The sequence below is a fragment of the Vipera ursinii genome, assembly GCF_947247035.1.
Source record: "Vipera ursinii genome assembly, chromosome: Z".
Classification (NCBI taxonomy): domain Eukaryota; kingdom Metazoa; phylum Chordata; class Lepidosauria; order Squamata; family Viperidae; genus Vipera; species Vipera ursinii.
The window spans coordinates 111,352,333-111,370,925 of NC_139517.1; the positions used below are offsets into that span (position 1 = coordinate 111,352,333).

General features: G+C 36.2%; 1 protein-coding gene across 5 annotated transcripts in view; it reads right to left on the reverse strand.

The window, feature by feature from the left end:
* Window positions 1-18,593, reverse strand: part of KIF5B (kinesin family member 5B) — a 48,555-nt gene that overhangs the window by 24,793 nt on the left and 5,169 nt on the right. For 2 of the 5 annotated variants that reach the window (XM_083376210.1, XM_083376209.1), the window contains exons 2-12: window positions 14,636-14,723; window positions 12,405-12,478; window positions 10,223-10,327; window positions 6,638-6,686; window positions 4,542-4,597; window positions 4,369-4,456; window positions 3,052-3,176; window positions 2,613-2,717; window positions 2,191-2,336; window positions 1,462-1,610; window positions 796-989 (exon numbers count right to left, since the gene is read on the reverse strand). In XM_083376210.1, coding sequence (XP_083232336.1) covers window positions 796-989; window positions 1,462-1,610; window positions 2,191-2,336; window positions 2,613-2,717; window positions 3,052-3,176; window positions 4,369-4,456; window positions 4,542-4,597; window positions 6,638-6,686; window positions 10,223-10,327; window positions 12,405-12,478; window positions 14,636-14,723 — 1,179 coding nt within the window. Of the gene's footprint in view, window positions 1-795; window positions 990-1,461; window positions 1,611-2,190; window positions 2,337-2,612; window positions 2,718-3,051; window positions 3,177-4,368; window positions 4,457-4,541; window positions 4,598-4,970; window positions 6,605-6,637; window positions 6,687-10,222; window positions 10,328-12,404; window positions 12,479-14,635; window positions 14,724-18,593 lie in introns of those variants that run through there. The other 3 variants (XM_083376212.1, XM_083376211.1, XM_083376213.1) reach the window with 3 other exon arrangements.

The following is an 18,593-nucleotide window of genomic DNA, read 5'->3' on the forward strand; positions in this document are numbered from 1 at the left end:
TTAATTTGAGTGATCAATAACTTGCAATTATTCATTCCATTTTCCCTTTCAAATTTGGTCTTTGATGTATTAATTTTCAGATCCATAGTTCTCATTGCATCATACAATCTATCATGCACCCAAAATCTTCCTGGTTCAGCCAAAAATATGGAATAATTTACAAACAATCCTACAGCCCTCAACCAATGTATATGTTGGGCACACTTCTAGTCCTTCCCCTAAATATTACCATCTTATGGGAGATAAGAAGCATGCCTTTACTTGGTAACCCCTGCCTCCTGGAACAATCTGTCCATTGAAGTTTAGCAGTCTTTACCCTCTTAGCCTTCCGTAAAGCATTGAAGACCTGGCTTATCTCCCAAGCAGTAGGACAAGATTGAATAATTGCACATTAGAAGGTAAACCTGATGCCAGGTCTTTCTTGTTTTTAATGTTTTAATCTGTTTAGTTTTAAAGTTTAAGTATGATTTTATATATTATTTTAACTTTTGACTGGGTGCTACCTAGAGATGATTGGAAGATAGGCAGCCATATAAATATTTTAAATAAATAAGTAAATTACTGCTTCATTTGTATATAAATATATATATATATATATATATATAATAGATCCTTGACTAACTCCCTGCTCAATGTTGTCGTTCACTAGGTGTTCCATTATATGCACTTAATTACATTCAGCAGGCAACCTTTAACTTCAACATTCATGCAAAAGGTCACAATTCAAGTCTATTCACTTTCCTGTATGTTTTCTCTAAATACATAAATATACAATATATAGCTTGTAAAACATACCTTGTCATCTAACTGTTTATACACTTTAGCCATTTCTTCTTCACACTTTCTCCTTTCAGCATCAGTAAAATTGCCAATCACTCCAATAGTAGGAGTTGGGGTATCATTAATGATTGTAATATCTTTGTCCACAGCAAATGCTTCCAAATTAGCCTTTTCCTTGTCAAACTGTTCCTCAAGAGGTACAGTCTCACCTTTAAAACAGAAATTCCCCAGGATATAATTACTTTCAGGAAGAAAATGTTAAAAATTGACTTCACTATAAACAAGTATATATATATCATAAAAAAAATTTGAAATCCCATTATTCATATTTATAAAAGCCATCTAGATGCACAAAAAATACTGTCTTTCTGACTGAATACAGAATGTCCATATATGCACAGATGAAACGTAAAACAATTTAGTATTAGAACATATTTTCATAAGACTTCCACCTAATCACTAGATATATAGCATATTTAGCTGCAATACTGTAGAGAACTTTAGTTAATTTCAATGCTATGCTGAAAAAAAGCCTTTTTTTAAGACAAAGACAATTGTAATATGTTGAAAATGCTTTGCAAGTCCCATTACATCATATAAGTTATTTTTAATCAAAAGCCATGGTAATGACATTTCACATTTAATAAAAAAAATCTCAAAATAAGACTGTGAATAACTCACCATTGCGCCATCTACTGAGCTCATTTTCAAGCCACTGGATCGTGTTGCGCAGTGTTTTGTTTTTCTCTTTTTCTTTTTCATATTTTTTCTTCCATTGTTCTGCAGTTAATTCTACGTTAACACACACTGTATTCTTGATAGTCTTGGCTCTATAAAGGCAATTGCAAAGTTAACTAAATATAGGATTGTTTAAACTGATAGACTTAAATGTTAATCTTCAACCCTATCTTCAACCCTAATCCCTTTTCTGAACAATTACAACAATATGTACATAGTTTTGTCACCTTTATGCAGCTTTACAACATGGCACATTGTATCTAGTTCATCTTTTGTATGATTGTGAAAAGCCATATAGCAGAAAATAATACTAGTTGCAAATAGAAGTGTGCAACATAAGCAAGGTGAAAAAACTTCAGTTTACGTATAATTTTGTATCCCAAACATACATCAATTTGTATTTTTGTATTCCCAAAATAAATCAATCAGAAATGTATCCCCAAAGGACTAACTTTCTATTTCTGATTATAATTGACAAGGAACTTACAGAATCAAATACCATCAAGCTTTAAGAAAAATATTTTAGTGAAACAAACATTAGGCAAAAATACATGTATATTTTATGTACATAATAGCTCAAAACTTGCATCATCAAGTTTTGTGGCAGTCTAAAGTCTGCTTCAGTGTAATCATTCTGCTTTTATAATCTCATGCTTAAGGTTATTCACTCACCTCTGGCCAAATAACAGTGTAGATTTTGTTTCAGATTCATTGTAAGATGATGGGGAACAGCAAATAACAATTGTGGTTCTACAATTGCCTCCTAAGGAATCTTGTAAAATTCTGGTCATTTTACTATCTCGATATGGAACATATGTCTGCAAATAAGAAAAAGGTTTTTACTATACCCTATTTTAGACAAGTGAGAATATTTTGTACTTTCCCAAACCAAGAATATTTAAGTTTAATTTGGTATGGTATTTTCAACAGGAAGTTCTATGTAATTTTGCATAGTACTATAATTATGCATAATGTAATTGAGCTTATTAAAATATTCAACACATACTAAAGCAATGAAAGGAATTAACATAACAAATTTCCTAGCTGAAATAAACAATTTGCATCAAGCATTTGCAAATCACTAACATACTTACACTATTTTCAGCTAAAGCAGAAATTACATTTCCAAGAGCTGACAGAGATTTGTTGATATTCTTAGCCTCATCCAATACTGCACCTTCTGCTCCAGTTTTACTAACCTAGAATAATGTAAAGAATTGTAAGCCTAAACAATCTGTATTTTACAAGTTTTGGACTGTAGTTAGAAACACACATGCAATATAGTATTTGCCTTTCCCACTATAACATTTCTTCCCATGTACCCTGATCCCAACTACGTTCCTAGTATTTTTTCAAAATTATGGAGGACCTGCTGTTTATAGGTAAGTCACATGCCATTTTAAAAGGAAAGCTCTAGCAAGTGTTTAGAAGAATATTGCAAGTGCATGTAACCCATATTAAAATGCAGTGTTAACATTATGAAATGAATCAACAAATAATCTGGAAATGTTTTTTAAAACAGTAAGCTATTACCTTTTCACTACCTGCCAAGTCTACAAGATAAAGTTTTCCACTCAATTTCTGCTCTGTTTGAGTGTTTTCTTGCTTTACATTAATGAGAAAGATGCTATGACTTCGAGAGCTATGTTCGTTCATATCTGTAAAAGAAGTTTTAAGGCTTTATATGTGTCAACAGCCTTTACTCAATAATTGAATTATAAGTGTCGCAAAAATCAAAACAGAATAAAATCAATACATCTAGTAAGAAAACAATATATTCCTTCATCAAAAAGAATTGTACCAAATCTACAAAATTGATTTTTTTTATTTTTAAAGCCATGTTCATTTGTCATTGCAATAAGGAAGTATATAAAGCAACCAGATGCTCTTAAGTCAAGCTTGATTCCTTGTGGCTATCTAGACAACACCACAGAAATGGCTTGTTTCCCCCCCCCCCCCAAATAAGGAAAGATTCAGTTGTAAAATTCTTAAAGTCTTTTCATCCTGGAGTCCTTCAATGTATTGGATTATACATGCAATTTATAACCTGCTTATGTAAAGGAATCATAGCCCTGAAGTCTCTCCATGGGCAACTAAGTCTTCCTAATAGGAAATGGAAAATCACTGCTACATATATTGCCAGTATATTTTCATTCCCATTTTATTCAGGAAAACCAATTATCCCTGCCATAGAAGAGAAACATGGGAAAGGGTAAAATTTAGGCCAATATTTAAAACCAAATTAATTTTATTTCTATTATATGCATTTATAATTTAGGTAGTTATCTGAATTATTGGGATTAGATATGTGCTTTCATTCAGAGAATTTTTAAAACAGTGTGCAATTGAAATAAGAGATTTTTCTTTTAGGTTTGATGGATATGCAGCTTGAGAAAAAACATGGGACTTTGTTTCTATATATAGTAAGAGCAGGGAGACTTTTGTATGCATAGAAATAGAAGGGCCCAGATTCCCACAATTGAAGCATGGGTGATGAAGTTAAAGGATCTGGCTGAGATGGCGAAGCTAACTACTCTGATTAAAAAAAAAACTTTGTCTGGTTTTGTTTTTGTGGATCTTGGATTTTTTACTTGAAGCTGAAATTAAATTAAATTTTAATTTTGGGATTTCATGACATTTTCTTTATTTTCCTCTTTTTTCTTATTTCTTATTTTTACATTCCTCCCCTTCATTTTTCCTTTTTACTTCCTTTTTCCCTGTTTTTTATATTTTATCTTTTGTAGAAATGTTAAAAAGTATATATAATTTAGTTACCCGCTGGAAAAAATCCTAATTCTTAATTAGAATAAACTGACTTTTTAAAAAATTAAACTACAACAAATCACTTACTTGTAACTGCTACATGCCTGTTTGATTTTCCTTCATCTATAGTATCCATAACTTCGTCTGGACTACATACAAACCGTTCAGTGCAGCCCTGTGAAAATATATTTTAACATAATCAATAATTAAACAAATTACATCTAAAGAATCCAAGATACATACTCAGATCTTATACTCACCTTCACATAAGGTACTCGGTTTTTGTCCTCATGAACAGAAAGATTGGTCTTTGAAACTAAAAGGGAAAAAATTACAATAGTTGATATTTACTCATTAAATAAGGATGCCTAGAACTAAGCATATTCTCGTTTTGACTTGATATAAGAGATACCTTTCACTGAAAAACAGAGTACAACAATAAAAGCCATTTCTTGCTAATATCTGGACATAGTTACTTATAACTGTGGACATGAACTACTGTCATATTAATAACTGTTGGTACAATCATAATTCTCCACAAATACTTCTGGATTTGCTTAATACTACCTTAATACCATTTTGTAGCAATTATTCCATAATGTAATTATTCCTTTATTAGACAAAAGTAGACCTTCATTTAATTAGAGATTAGAAAGATTTTAGAAAGAACTAGCATAGTTATACTCCACTCAGTATCAAGGATGCAGCTGTAGAGGTAGTCAACAGCATTAAGTATCTGGGGGTGCAGATAACTAACAATCTGAATTGGTCTCTCCACCCGTCATCCTTAGTGAAGCGTGCAAACCAGAATCTGCATTTCCTGCGTCGGATGAGAGCACATCTTTCTCCTTCTGTCCTGGCCATTTTTTACACAGGCACGATTGAGAGAGTTTTAACAAACTGCATCACTGTCTGGTTTGGGGGCAGCCTCAGATAGAAAGTCCATACAGAGATTGGTAAGGACAGCCGAGAAGATCATAGGAAGCTCACTCCCTGGTATTCAGGATGCTGCTTATAAGTGCTGTGTGCTTAGAGCTCAAAACATTGTTAGAGACCCCACACACCCACTTTACCGTCTGTTTCTGTTGCTCCTCTCTGGGAAGAGGTTTCAAACTATTTATAGCAGGACTACCCGATTCTGTAATAGCTTTGTTCCCTATGCCATCCCTCTGGTAAAATCGCAAGATTTGTTTTTCTCGCCATGCTCATAACTAGACTGTGTTGTTTCTCTATGTCATATAAATGGGTGTATGTATAATTCTGTATTTATTTTCGTCATATATATGTAATCTATACTGGAGGTGGTGACCCTTTGAGAGCTGAATGCAACAAAATATAATTTTAATGTATGCCGATTAGTGTACATTCAAAGTGACAATAAAGTTATTATTCTATTCTATTCTAATTGGTTACAAACTTGACATTTGTAAAATTTGCTATTAAAATTTAAGTCCATTGTTGTTTTTCCCCACTAAGTTTTAAATTCCTTAGCTTTCTTTCCTAGCAAAAAAACAGTATTCACATGAATTTTACATTTTATACTTTTTCTAATCACATTACTAAGTTGAAGTAACAGCAACTATTCAAACTGCAACTTTACAATTTATACAACGGCATTGCAGTATTTGCAACAGAGGGCTAGCCTATGCTCTTCAAAATTCTGATCTGCTTCAGCTTTCATTACAAGCCTTTTGTGTTTGGCCCAGAGATAATTCTCACTTAACAACAGCAACGGGGACTGACCACTCCATCACTAAACAATGTAGTTGTAAAGTGAAACATCACACGACCACATCGGACTTGCATCAGTTATGCTACAATCATTAAGCTAATCATGCATGGTCATTATGTGAAACATTACATAACAGTGATTTGAAAATTACTGCCAGCTTCTCCACTGACTTTGCTTGTTGCAAGCCAGCTGTGAAGCTTGCAAATGGTCATTGCCTGACTGTGGGATGCAGCAAACATCTAAACTTGAGGACCAGTCATAAAACTACTTTTATGCACTGTTGTTAAGTTTAAACAATTGCTAAACATGAAAGTCATTAACTGAGGACTACCTGTACAAAACAATATTACTATATAAAGTGTAATACTAAAATCCTATACATTTTGCCACTAATCATGAATTCTGTCTACTTCTTTTTATAAGGCCAAGACATAATTCCCATTATATGCTAATTCTTTAATTTGCCCATCCTAATGCTATTATTATATGCACATCATTGTCTTACTTCCTCATTTAGAATCTCCAAAAATTCTCAACTGTGCTAATAAACAATACCTTTGTTTGGTTATGCTTGTTTGCAAGAAAAATGCATCTATTCATCTTCAAAAGAAAGAATATACTCACCATCCAAAAGGTCCCTTATTTTATCCAAATAAATTTCAAAATATGATACCTAAAAGAATATGGCATAAGGAAACTGTAACTTTTCACTTATGCAAAATCAATAAATACTAAAATAATGCACCTATGATTCCAGAGTGTTATAAAGTTCACAAATGTTAAAAATTTAAAATGGCACAATTTTAAAAAAGCAGACCTGTGACAGTAAGAACTGAAGCTTAGAAAAACGAAAATGCTGCTGCAACTTAATAAAAATGTCACTAAAGTTAGACATCACTGGCTTATTTACAAACATTCTCTTCCTAAAATTATAATATTATGTATGATATGTAAATATAAAATATGTAATCTTTGCAGTAAATTACTACTTTCAAATCTCCATGGCATTCCAAACTATACACGTTTTGAAAGTGTGAAGACTAATCTTATCCAAGTCTCAAATATACCGTATTTTTCAGACCATAAGACGCACTTTTTCCCCAAAAAAGTGAGGGGGAAAACAAGGGTGCGTCTTATGCTCCGAAGGTGATCCATATGGCCAGCCCCAATCTCTGCAAGTGGAAAGCAAGGGAGATTGCCAGAAGCGCGAATCGGCACGTGTTGAGAAACGCCGATCTCGCGCTGCTGCAATCTCCCTCGCTCCATTTCAGCTTGCTTTCTGCAAGAGAAAGCCAGGCTGCAGGGCCGCTTCCGTGGGTACTGCTATAACACAGAGAGGGAAGGACAAAGAGGGAGAGAAGAAGAAAAGAAGGAAGGAAGGAAAGAAGAAAGGGACAATGGGAGAGGGAGGGAGAGAAATAGAGAGAGAGAGAGAGAAAGATAGGGAGAGAAGGAAAAAGAAATAGGGAGGGAGAGAAAGAGGGAGAGAGAGAGAAGGAGAAAGGGAGAGAAATAGAGGGAGAGAAAGAGGGAGAGGGAAAGAGAGAGGGAGAGAAAGAAAAGGAGAGAGAGGGAGAAATAGAGGGAAAGAGAAAAATAGAGAGGGAGAGAAAGAGGGAGAGAGAAAGGAGAAAGAAAGGGAGGGAAATAGAGGGAGAGAAAGAGGGAGAAATAGAGGGAGAGAAAAATAGAGAAAGAAGGAGAGGGAGAGAAAGGGAGAGAGAAAGAAAGAGGGAAGGGGAGAGAGGGAGAGAAAGAGAAGGAGAGAGAGAAATTAAATTAATAACATGATTGTTAAGTGAATCTGGTTTCCCCACTAACTTTGCTTGTCAGAAGGTTGCAAAAGGCGATCACATGACCATGGAACAATGTGACCATCATAAATATGAATCGATTGCCAAGTATCCGAATGTAAATCACATGACCCTGGGGATGCTGCAATGGTCATAAGTGTGAAAAATGGTCATAAGTTGCTTTTTTCAATGCCATCGTAACTTTGAACAGTCACTAAGTAAATCGTTGTAAGTCAAGGACTACCTGTATTTTATCATTTTTTTTCTTTTTGGGGGGGGTTATCAAGTTTTTGACACCTTGCTGGGCGGCTGGTGGTACTCGGACATTGCCTTGTCCTAAAAGTGGTACAATGGATGAAAAGGATGAAAAGCCCTGTTTTAGTATACTGATACTATTTGGTTCAGAATATTTTTTTCTTGTTTTCCTGCTCTAAAAACTGGGTGCGTCTTATGTTCAGGTGCGTCTTATGGTCTGAAAAATACGGTACCTTGTTTTAAGGCAAGTAGTCATCAATTTTTGGAAGACAGAACTGATCTTACATTCTCAGACCAAGAATACTTTCCAATTGGCTCGCTTTAGTAAAGTTTAATAGCTTGGTAAGAAAACCTTTGTCTGTATATAACTTCAAACTAAAGTTTTTTAAGTTGCACATTGGGAAATTGGATTGCTCTTACAATTGGAAATTGCCTGTACTCTCTATATACCTCCCAATTATTTCAGATGGGTTCTCAACCCCTTAAAAGCAACTCTGGATTCTCTTTATTCTTGCAATCCATCTTAAAGGCCACCAAGAAGACAATTCAATGCATCTAACAGAATGTGCTCTGAGACAAACTAAATGTTCTTAAAAGTTTAAAATCATAAAAATTAAAATCATAAATTTCTTATGAACTTGACTGAGGCATAGTCTGACTTGGCTATTTGGAAAGAGTTTGAGTATGCTGGTCTCAATGTAGTGGACAGTTTCATTGGGCCTGTAAGGCTACTCGTGTATTAGATCATGTCAGCTCCAGAGGGCAATGAAGCAAATGGATTATCTGGAACTTTTTCAGCTGGGTTCCAGATCACTTTATAGTACTAATAAGGCACTGGTCACGCTTACAAATTGCCTCTAACTAAGTTGGGATTGTAGTAGTACATCCATCCTGACATTCTTGGGTTTCTCAACAGTTTTCAGTACTGCTAATTATGGTGGACTTCTAGACCAGCTTAGAGGCTTACAAGTGTTAGGATGGTCCTTTCTACTTGTGGGATTGGTTCCAGTTGGTGTTTGTAAGGCAGATATATCTACCGTATTTTCCGGCGTATAAGACAACTTTTTAACCCATGAAAATCGTCTCAAAAGTTGGGGGTCGTCTTATATGCCGGGTCATCTTATACGCCGGAAAATACTATTCACCTCTCTGATCTTTTCTGCTGGACAGCGGGATCGCTGGGTGAATGGAGGTAGGTGATGGTGACCCGTGGTTAAGTGGCCGATGGCGAACGGGTGATGGAGGGCAAACTCTCGTCAGCTCCTGGGGCAGCTACTGCAGCCGCCGCCGTTGCTTTCTGTAGGACTGGCCATGCTGGCGCTTCCAATGCTGGCTGTCAGGTCCCCGAAAAGAGGAGGGGCAGGCGGTCCCCAGAGGCGCGCTGCTCAACAGTAGGAAGGGAGCACCTTTGCTCCTGCCGAGGTACCGCCTGACCCGCGCTGACCAGAAGAATCGCTTGTCTGGTCACAGAGTGCGGAACAGCGGTACTTGGCACCCCTCTTGCCCGCAGACCATGCAGCGGCCCTCGCCAGCCGGCCTCGGCATGGCCACCCCAAGCCCGGCTCTCTAGAGCATCTTCCGGGCCCGCCTGGCCAACCGTCTCCTGGGTGGGGCTTGGCTCCAGATGCGGCGGCTGCTCCGTCTGCAAATGCTATCTCAAAGCCGAATCGCGCTTGGCTGTGCAGGCTGCCAAAAGGCGGGGACTCAGAGTTCCCACGGTGGTTGCGGCTTCTGGCGTGCTGTTTGCAGAGTCTGGCCTGGAAGAGCGCGTGGCTTTGCACCATTTGCATCAGACGGGGCTGAATCTGAATCGGGCTTGTGTCGGACACTTGGCAACTGGCATGTAAGTATTTTCCGGCGTATAAGACGAAAAATCTTGGAAATCGTCTTATACGCCGGGTCGTCTTATACGCCAGAAAATACGGTACTGACCATTTTAGATTATTATTATTATTCAATATAATATTATTATATTAAGGATTTGCTTATTCCCAGGCCAGGGCATTCTGTGACCCCCCTGAATTGTGAATACACAAATGACCTCAGATGTGATGTTTCTTTTTCTTTTCATAGCTTACCTGTTGTTTTTACAATATGCTAGCCATCCAGTTTCATATTGTAAGGTATACATTGATATAAACAAAATGAATGAATAAATTACCTTAATATGAAATTCCAAATTTTCATCCATGGAATAAATATAATTAAATATATCTTGCACTATTCTTGGAATAATCCCCATTCCATCTGGATCATGCAACTTCCCCTTCAAAGAAAAATAAATTTAATTATTGCCATGATTACATAAGTCTGAAAAGAATAGGATTTTTGAAAAACTATACTCACAATCAGCTTATAATTCCTAATTCAGACAGTCACTTACAGTCTGGTCTCCTCAGTTTGATTACTGCAATATATTCTACATGGGATTGCCCATAAAAATCAACTGGAACCTTCAACTGCTCCACAATGCAGAATTCAGCAACATAGGCAGTGATAAGCATGCTTTGATATGTCCATCTAACACTTCTACTTCACTAGCTGTGTGATTGCTTGTTTCCACCTGTTATTCTAGTTGCTAATCACTACCTCTAAAGTCCTCCATGGCATAGGGCCTACTTACTTGAGGGACTCCCTCTCTTATAGTGTCTGCCTGGCTGATCCAATCTAACATCTGGATGCCTTCTATTAAACAATGATATATTTTGAGACCTCTCTAGCAGCATTTGCACTCTAGAATGATATTCAAATGGCCCCAGTCTACCCATTGTTCTTTGAAACCCTCGTTGGATTGTGAGAATTTTTTTTATTTCTATCTGCTTTGTAATTTTGCTATCTTATCTTCTTTTTTGTTCTTTGTTCTTCCTTGCTTTATTTTTTTTAACAATATGTAAACCAGTCACCAATGATTGCAGGCATATTAATTGCTATTATTATAAGCAAAATGTATAGGCATGATCCAGCTAATTACTAACCCACTAGTATCAACTCTGAGAAATAAATTTTATTTTTTCCACTGAAATTGATGGGATGTAATAATATTTACCAAATTATCATTATACCATATAGAGATAATCCTTACTTAATAATAGTAATTGGGATGGTAATTTCTATTGCTAAGTGATGAGGTCATAAAATATGTCACATGATGGCATCACATAATCCTGGCAATCCCTGTTGCCATTGTTAAGTGAGGATCGAGGACCATTAAGCAAGGATCTTCTTTGTGACAAGGATCTGCTAGCAAAATCAGTGGGGAAGCTAGGAGGAAGTCCCAAGTCCCAAGCAGCTTACAAGTAGGTCAGAGGGCAGGTAAGTGGCTGTTGCAGCATCACTAGGTGCTCCAGTGGGTGGGAAAGCACACAAGTGGCTGCTGCAGTCTGGTACAACTACAGACAGATGCAGAGTGGGTGCTCTGAAGGATGGGAAAACATGCAGACAGTTGGTGCAATCCAGTGTGAGCATGGTCAGGCATTGAGTGATCCAGAAATACGAGTGCGTACAGATAGTTGCTGCAGACTGGTACAAATGTGGCCAGGAGGTAAGTTCTGTGGAGTGCAGCAAAGCACATGGGAAAGTGGTGGGAATGATTTACAGGAGCAACTTATGACCCTCCTTGCTGGCTTCCACATTGACTTTACTTGGCAATCAGGTGACCATATGGCACTGCAACTGTGAGCTAGTTGCCTGCACTGGATTGCAATCATGTGAGTGTGGGGGGGGGGGGGTAAGATGTCCAGAACTTTAAGGACTGGTAGAAATTATTACTAATTTAGTGCCACTATAACTTTGAACAACTGCTCAATAAGTGGACATTAATCAAGGACTAAGTATATCTTATTTTACTGTGTTCCCAACTATCAGCAACTAAGCTCTATTTTTCCTCTCCTATCATTTAAATTTAGAAGTAAATATTTAAGTTCATAGTTGTAAGTCTAGCCTTATTTTGTTGGATCTTTTTACATCTAATCCTCTTTTTATTATTGCATTTTACACTTTCTTTTTTGTTGTTTTTTATGGAATGTTACATATTGTGACCTGTGGTTACAATACACTTACTAGCTACTTAAAATGGAATGTATACTATTGGTAACTTGATAAACAGAAATATTATTCCCTAGAAACAATTATATTAATGCTTATAATTGTCTGTGAGTTTTCTACTACATAATTTTACTAAGAAATTTCTTGCTGAGCTATAATTTTTCATTTATTTCTACAATTATTGCTAGTTTGCCTTCATTTGGATCTTATTTATTTAATAAATAAATCTTATTCACTAAATACACTTTTATGTGTAAAGAGAAGTATGCACCAAGTAACCATATTTAGTAATACCTTACCTCCATAGTGTGAGTTTTCCCAGATGATGTTTGTCCATAAGCAAAAATTGTACCATTGTATCCTTCAAGTACATCTACAGTAGAAAGAATGTACATTAATAATAGATTCCATAGTAGCTTCATGCAAAGCACTGTATTTTGAAATCAATATTCTTCTTTGGAAGATTCATTAAGTTTTGCTCCAGAGAGTTCAGTACTTTTGTATGCAATAAAAATGTTTAATAAAGCAAGACAATTGTGGGAAAAAGGAAGAATAGATATTTGATCTGTGCAAATATTTAACTTCTTGGCACATCAGGAATTTCGGTCCATATTATCTCCCTACCAGAGTTTCTACTATTCAATCTAAACATTAATAAAGGTGTATAACTTAACCCCATCCTTAAACATCCACTAGGTGCCAGGGACTTTCTTCCTAAATATAGCATGGCTGAGTTATGGTGCTTCCATATGTTCCACAAAAAGAAACTACTGGACAAAATCTTTGCAATGTTGTCCTTGCATCCTTGCTATTGCTGCTTTCTCACAGTATCCTATATGATTTGTACTTCTTATTCACTAGCAATACAATCTTTAGTGCAAGGACAAAACAACCACTATGCACTCTCAGTTCTCTTTCATTGTCACCTATCTCTCATTTCCATTTTGTTTCCTCATATTCTCTTATGTCTTTATGATTATTCTCAGTAGCAAGCAAGAAGCAAGTACAATGCTTCCTACACTGTCAGTTCCTGATTAGAAGATGACAGTTAATAGATAACATTCAATAAGCTTAACAGGATATAAAGAATAGGTAAGAGTTGTTTGTTTTTTAATGGTCTAAGGATAACTGAGAGGAAGAGAGCGAATGTATGTCTGCAGTATGTGGAAATAAGAAAAAATGTGTACATGGTTTTCTATCCAACAGTCAATTGCTATGTATGAGAAAAAAATTAATGTGGCAATTAATTCTGAAGAAAAATCTTATTTTAAAGGTGAAGGTGAATATATTTATTTTACAAGAAACTACACACAGAGAAAAATCAGTTTGAATTGAATTATCTATTTAATTACTATGTTGTTATTATTACTGATCATTGCACAGTCAGCCAGATGTTCAGACTGGATTTGGCATTTTTGTCTACCTATCAAGTCCTTACCAAGGACCTGGGATAGGCAGATGTAGATGTTCGATGGTATTATAGATATCGTCGCAGGATGGAAGCAGTTCCTAGTAAGGCCGCCTTTTGCAATTGACTAATGGCAAATTTTTCAGTGCCAATGGTGTTCAAGTGGTGCTCCAGTTGTTTTGGGATTACACCCAAGGCGCCTATTACTGTTGGTACTATCCTTGGTTGCCTTTGCCACAAAGTCTTTCTATTTCTATTTGTAGGTCTTTGTATTTTGTTATCTTCTCTGGTTCTTTCTCGTCTATTCTGCTGTCTCCAGGCACTGCCATGTCCACTATCCAGACTTTTTTTGTCTTTCTTATCAACAATTGTTAAGTCGAGGGTGTTATGTTGCAGGTGCTTGTCTGTTTGAATTCTGAAGTCCCAGAACAGTTTAACTTTATCATTTTCCATGACTTTCTCTATTTTATGATCCCACCAGTTCTTGCTTACGGGCAAATGATATGTCTTGCTGATCTTCCAGTGCACCATTGTTGCTACTTTGTCATGCCACTGCTTGTAGTCAGTCTGTGCGATCTTCTTGCAGCAGCTTACCAGGTGGTCCACTGTTTCTTCAGCTTCTTTGCATAGGTGGTACTTACTGTCTGTTGCTGTATTCTCAATTTTGACTTTGTATGCATTTGTCCTTAAGGCTTGGTCTTGTGCAGTCAGAATTAGTCCCTTGGTCTCTTTCTTCAACTTTCCTGCTCTTAGCCATTGCCAGGTCTTGTTATTATCTGATTTCCCAGTTGCTGCTGCTGCTGCTGCTGCTGTTATTATTATTATATTAATTACTATTACTAATTATTATTATAAATTTGGGTTTATTTCGTAAATTTTGGAGTGGGTCTCTTGGCATATTTCTGAAAGATATATGAAAAAAGCATCTCCCCCTTCAGACATTAGGCTGAATTTTAACTCTGTGTCAGATTTAAAGAACAAGCTAAATTCTGAACCTAAACTATACTGTTTGGTCTTGCTACTAAATTAGTGTTTTAAAAGGCAAAACAGGTTATAAGACACAAAACTACACCTGTGACTCCAGTATTTTATTATTATTTAAGTAAAATTGTCTCCTCTTACCTTTGACAATCTTTTTAGCACAATCATTATATACTTGTTCTTGTGATGTGTGTGACTGGAATACATGGTCAAATATATAAGGCTTAGACTGGAAAAAATAAACAAAGTTATAAATTTAGAATAAATCCTTTGGTATTCCAATTAATGTTGGGTCATGGGTTACGTTGTATACCAAATGTTTGGTAATAAAAATATTTTTTTGCTAAACCTCAAACTGTTCCTTGAAAAAACTAATTTTCTTTCAGTTTATTTAATTATTAGACTTCTATATCTCCCATCTAATCGATTTAATAATAAAACTGATTACAAATGCCAGCAAAAGGAAAGGTGATTTTCAAGGTGAATTTTACCCAATGATTGAGAGTATTTTAAATAAATATACACGCATGAATATCCAGCAATTTTTTCAGACATTGAAAGCAGTGATTTAACCATTAAAACTGGCCGTCATGACATGTCTTTGAAAATGTTAGAAAAGATGCAGGGATCCAATATAACCTGAAACTGTTAATTTTAGCTTTGAATAATTTTATTATTTCATCTCATTTTGATGATAGCCAGCTTTGGCCTAGTGATTAAGTGGTTAAGACCAGGCTAGAAAACAGAAGACCATACGTTCAAGTCCCATCTTAGCCATGAAAGCCAGATGCATGACCTTAGATCAGTCATACTTTCTCAGCCCAACTCACCTCACATGGTTCTTGTTATTGTAGAGAAAATAGGAGCAAGAAAGTGCATTGGATATGTTCACTCTCTTGAGTTATTTGTGAAAATAATAAAGGCGGGATATAAATAAATATTTTTTCCTGTGTTTAAAATGCAATGCAATTCTTACTAATTTTTCTGCCAAAGGAACAAACACTGGAATGATAAATATATATTTTATAGTTTCTAGAAATGTTTTTAGCTGAAATATTAAATGATGCTTCCCTTACTAGATTGAAATACTGTATAAACAGTACTGGATGCTAAAGTAGTGAACAGTCTAAAGACTATAAAAATAGTAATCCAAAAATATATTAACTGATAAAACAAGAGCTTTTTAAGAATTGTAATACACTGCTAATTTTAAATTAAGAACAAATCTGAATCATATATTTCAATGTCTAAAGATTACCATTATACTCAACACTCCTAAAGAGTTAAGCAAAGATGTTTCATAATTCTATCAAGTGCTAACTAGGATTGATTTCAATAGGCTGCTTCAAGAAATAATACTTTCAGACATTGTCTCGTTTCCAACATGGTTAAAAAAAGGTAGGTTTAACAGCTTTTGGTTCAAAATAATTTTTTTAATATTCTTCTTACAAATTAGGTAAAGGTAAAGGTTCCCCCGCACAAGCGTGCTAGTCGTTTCCGACTCTAGGGGCCGGTGCTCATCTCCGTTTCAAAGCCGAAGAGCCAGCGCTTGTCCGAGGACATCTCCGTGGTCATGTGGCTGGCATGACTAGACGCCAAAGGCGCACAGAACGCTGTTACCTTCCCACCATAGTGGTCCCTATTTTTCTACTTGCATTTTTACGTGCTTTCGAACTGCTAGGTTGGCAGAAGCTGGGACGAGTAACAGGCGCTCACTCTGTTACGCGGCACTCGGGATTTGACCCGCCAAACTGCTGACCTTCTGATCGACAAGCTCAGCGTCCTAACCCACTGAGCCACCGCGTCCCTTTCTTACAAATTAAGAATATACTAATACTTTTATTAACTCTGTTAAATGTGTTTTATATAAATCACTACAAAGCTGATTTCACAAAAACCACTGTATTCTTAAAAAAAACCCTGAAATCTGTTTTATACCAGTACATGATAGCAAAAACAAGTAGCATTAATTCTGAAGAGAATACATAAATAATAGTTTACTGATTTTGAAGATAAATTTGTTATCTCCTGATATTAAAGCTTCCCAATTTCTAGGGAAAATTGTTTCTAATCATTACAAATTTATAATCAAGAATTTCCATTTTGTTTTAATTAAAACACTTTACAAGTTAAGAAATTAGATTTAGAGAAGTATGAGGAATATTAAAGAAGTTTATTATTACATTCATTGTTGATTTCTATTACAGACAGGAAAAAAGGCCTATCTAGGCTCTGTGAGGTGAAAAAGATTCTGCTACTTTAAGATATTCTTATACAGTACTCATTTATTCATTAAAAAGATGTGCTATGCTCATATACTATCCAAAGTTCTTGTCCCTTAACATTTCTAATATATGCATAGCTCTAGTATTTATTTAACTTACATTAAACTTTATTAAAGTTATGAAGTAAACATTGCTTAAGATATAAATTTCCTAATCGAATGACATCATGAGAGTGACAATCAAAGGTTTTCATGACTATTAATTCCGACTGCTGTAATTTCTCTCATGAGATCAACAAGCCCTTGTCACCAGTTATAAGGAACACATGGGAAAGTGTAACTGTCCATATGTTGTTTACAAACTTTCCACAGGTGCTTGGTTAACTGTTTTGAGAAAATATTGGATTGCAGCCTTTAATCTGAACAAACATGAGTTCATTTTTTTAGGAACTACTTGCCTTATTCTGACAAACTGAATTCACACACTTTTCATCTGATTTACCCAGCATGAAGCATGTCTTCATGTTTTGCAGAGTTCTCATGAAAAAAAATCCATTCATCACATCAGATTTTGGAATCGGTGAAAACCAGTCAATTTTTTAAAAAAAATCAACCCCCCCAAGAACCTTGGCATCTGACAGAAGACTTAAGGGTGTAGCATCAAAAATAATTGTTCATTATAAGGTCAAATAAAAATAGTGGATGTCCATCAATCATGAAATAAAAAGGTCCATGCACCCAATTTTAAACAATTCTGTCAATATATACTTTTGTCTGTTTATCAGAAACCTTTATCTCTGTGTGTGTGCCTGATAGGCATGCATTGCACATAAAGCACAAATAATTTGTCCTACCTTAAGCATGAAAGTTGACTGGGTGATTTTGGGACAATCACTGGCTTTTAGCTCAACTCACATCACAGGGATGTTGTGGGGGAAAAATGAAAAGAGGAAGGAATACTATATATATATTTGGTGCCTTGAATTGTTTAAAAAAATAATAAAGGAATAAAAAATCTAAAATAAAAATGTGCCCTGCAAAATAATTAGCAGTCCTGAATACTTTAAAAATTAAGTACCAACAAAAATTATGGCCCTAATGTACCTTGAGAAATTGGAAACATTTCATTGTTGAGCCCAACACAAATGTTACATATCTGAATTAGCTTATTAGAACATGACAAGTATCAGCAAAATGTATATATTGTAGAAACACATTCTTCTTCTGTAACTTCAGTAAATTTCAATATGTGAAAATTGCTTTTAAAGTTTTATATTTTACAATAAACTTTAAAACTTATTAAAGAAATATAGATATCCCCTCCTTAATAAATTGCTTGCTTGCAACAGGTAGTCTATATCAGGGCTTTTCAACCGGTGGTATGCGTACCACCTGTGGTACGCGAGCACCTGGCTGGTGGTCCATGAGCCTGCCTAGCTAATTGGAGTGGGGGAGGGAACAAATTAAAATGGAGCCGCACAGACCTGGAGGAGATCAGTTGCAGCTGCAGAGCTTGCCTGAATCCCCAGGATCTGTGGTGACATATTAAGTGGACTGGAGCCTCCAGTGCACCCAGAAGAGAAAAGAAAGGGGCAGATTGGCATGGCCTGTTTTCTGAGGAGCAGCAAACGAGGAAGGGTGCATGTAGCCCGCTGATCCTGGGGCTTCACTTAGCAAGCAGCATGTTTTCCGCAAGCTAGCAGAAAGCAAGTGAGCGGGGCAGGAGTGCAAGATCGCCATGTGCAACTACAGGTGAGCCGCGCTTCTGCACCCAGAGCACAGCTTCTGAGCGCGGGCTACTTCTGAGCACCAGACGACCTCCAAGCGCCCTGCGTGGATGGCTTCTGAGTGCCGCTGGCTTCTGAGTGGGCACTG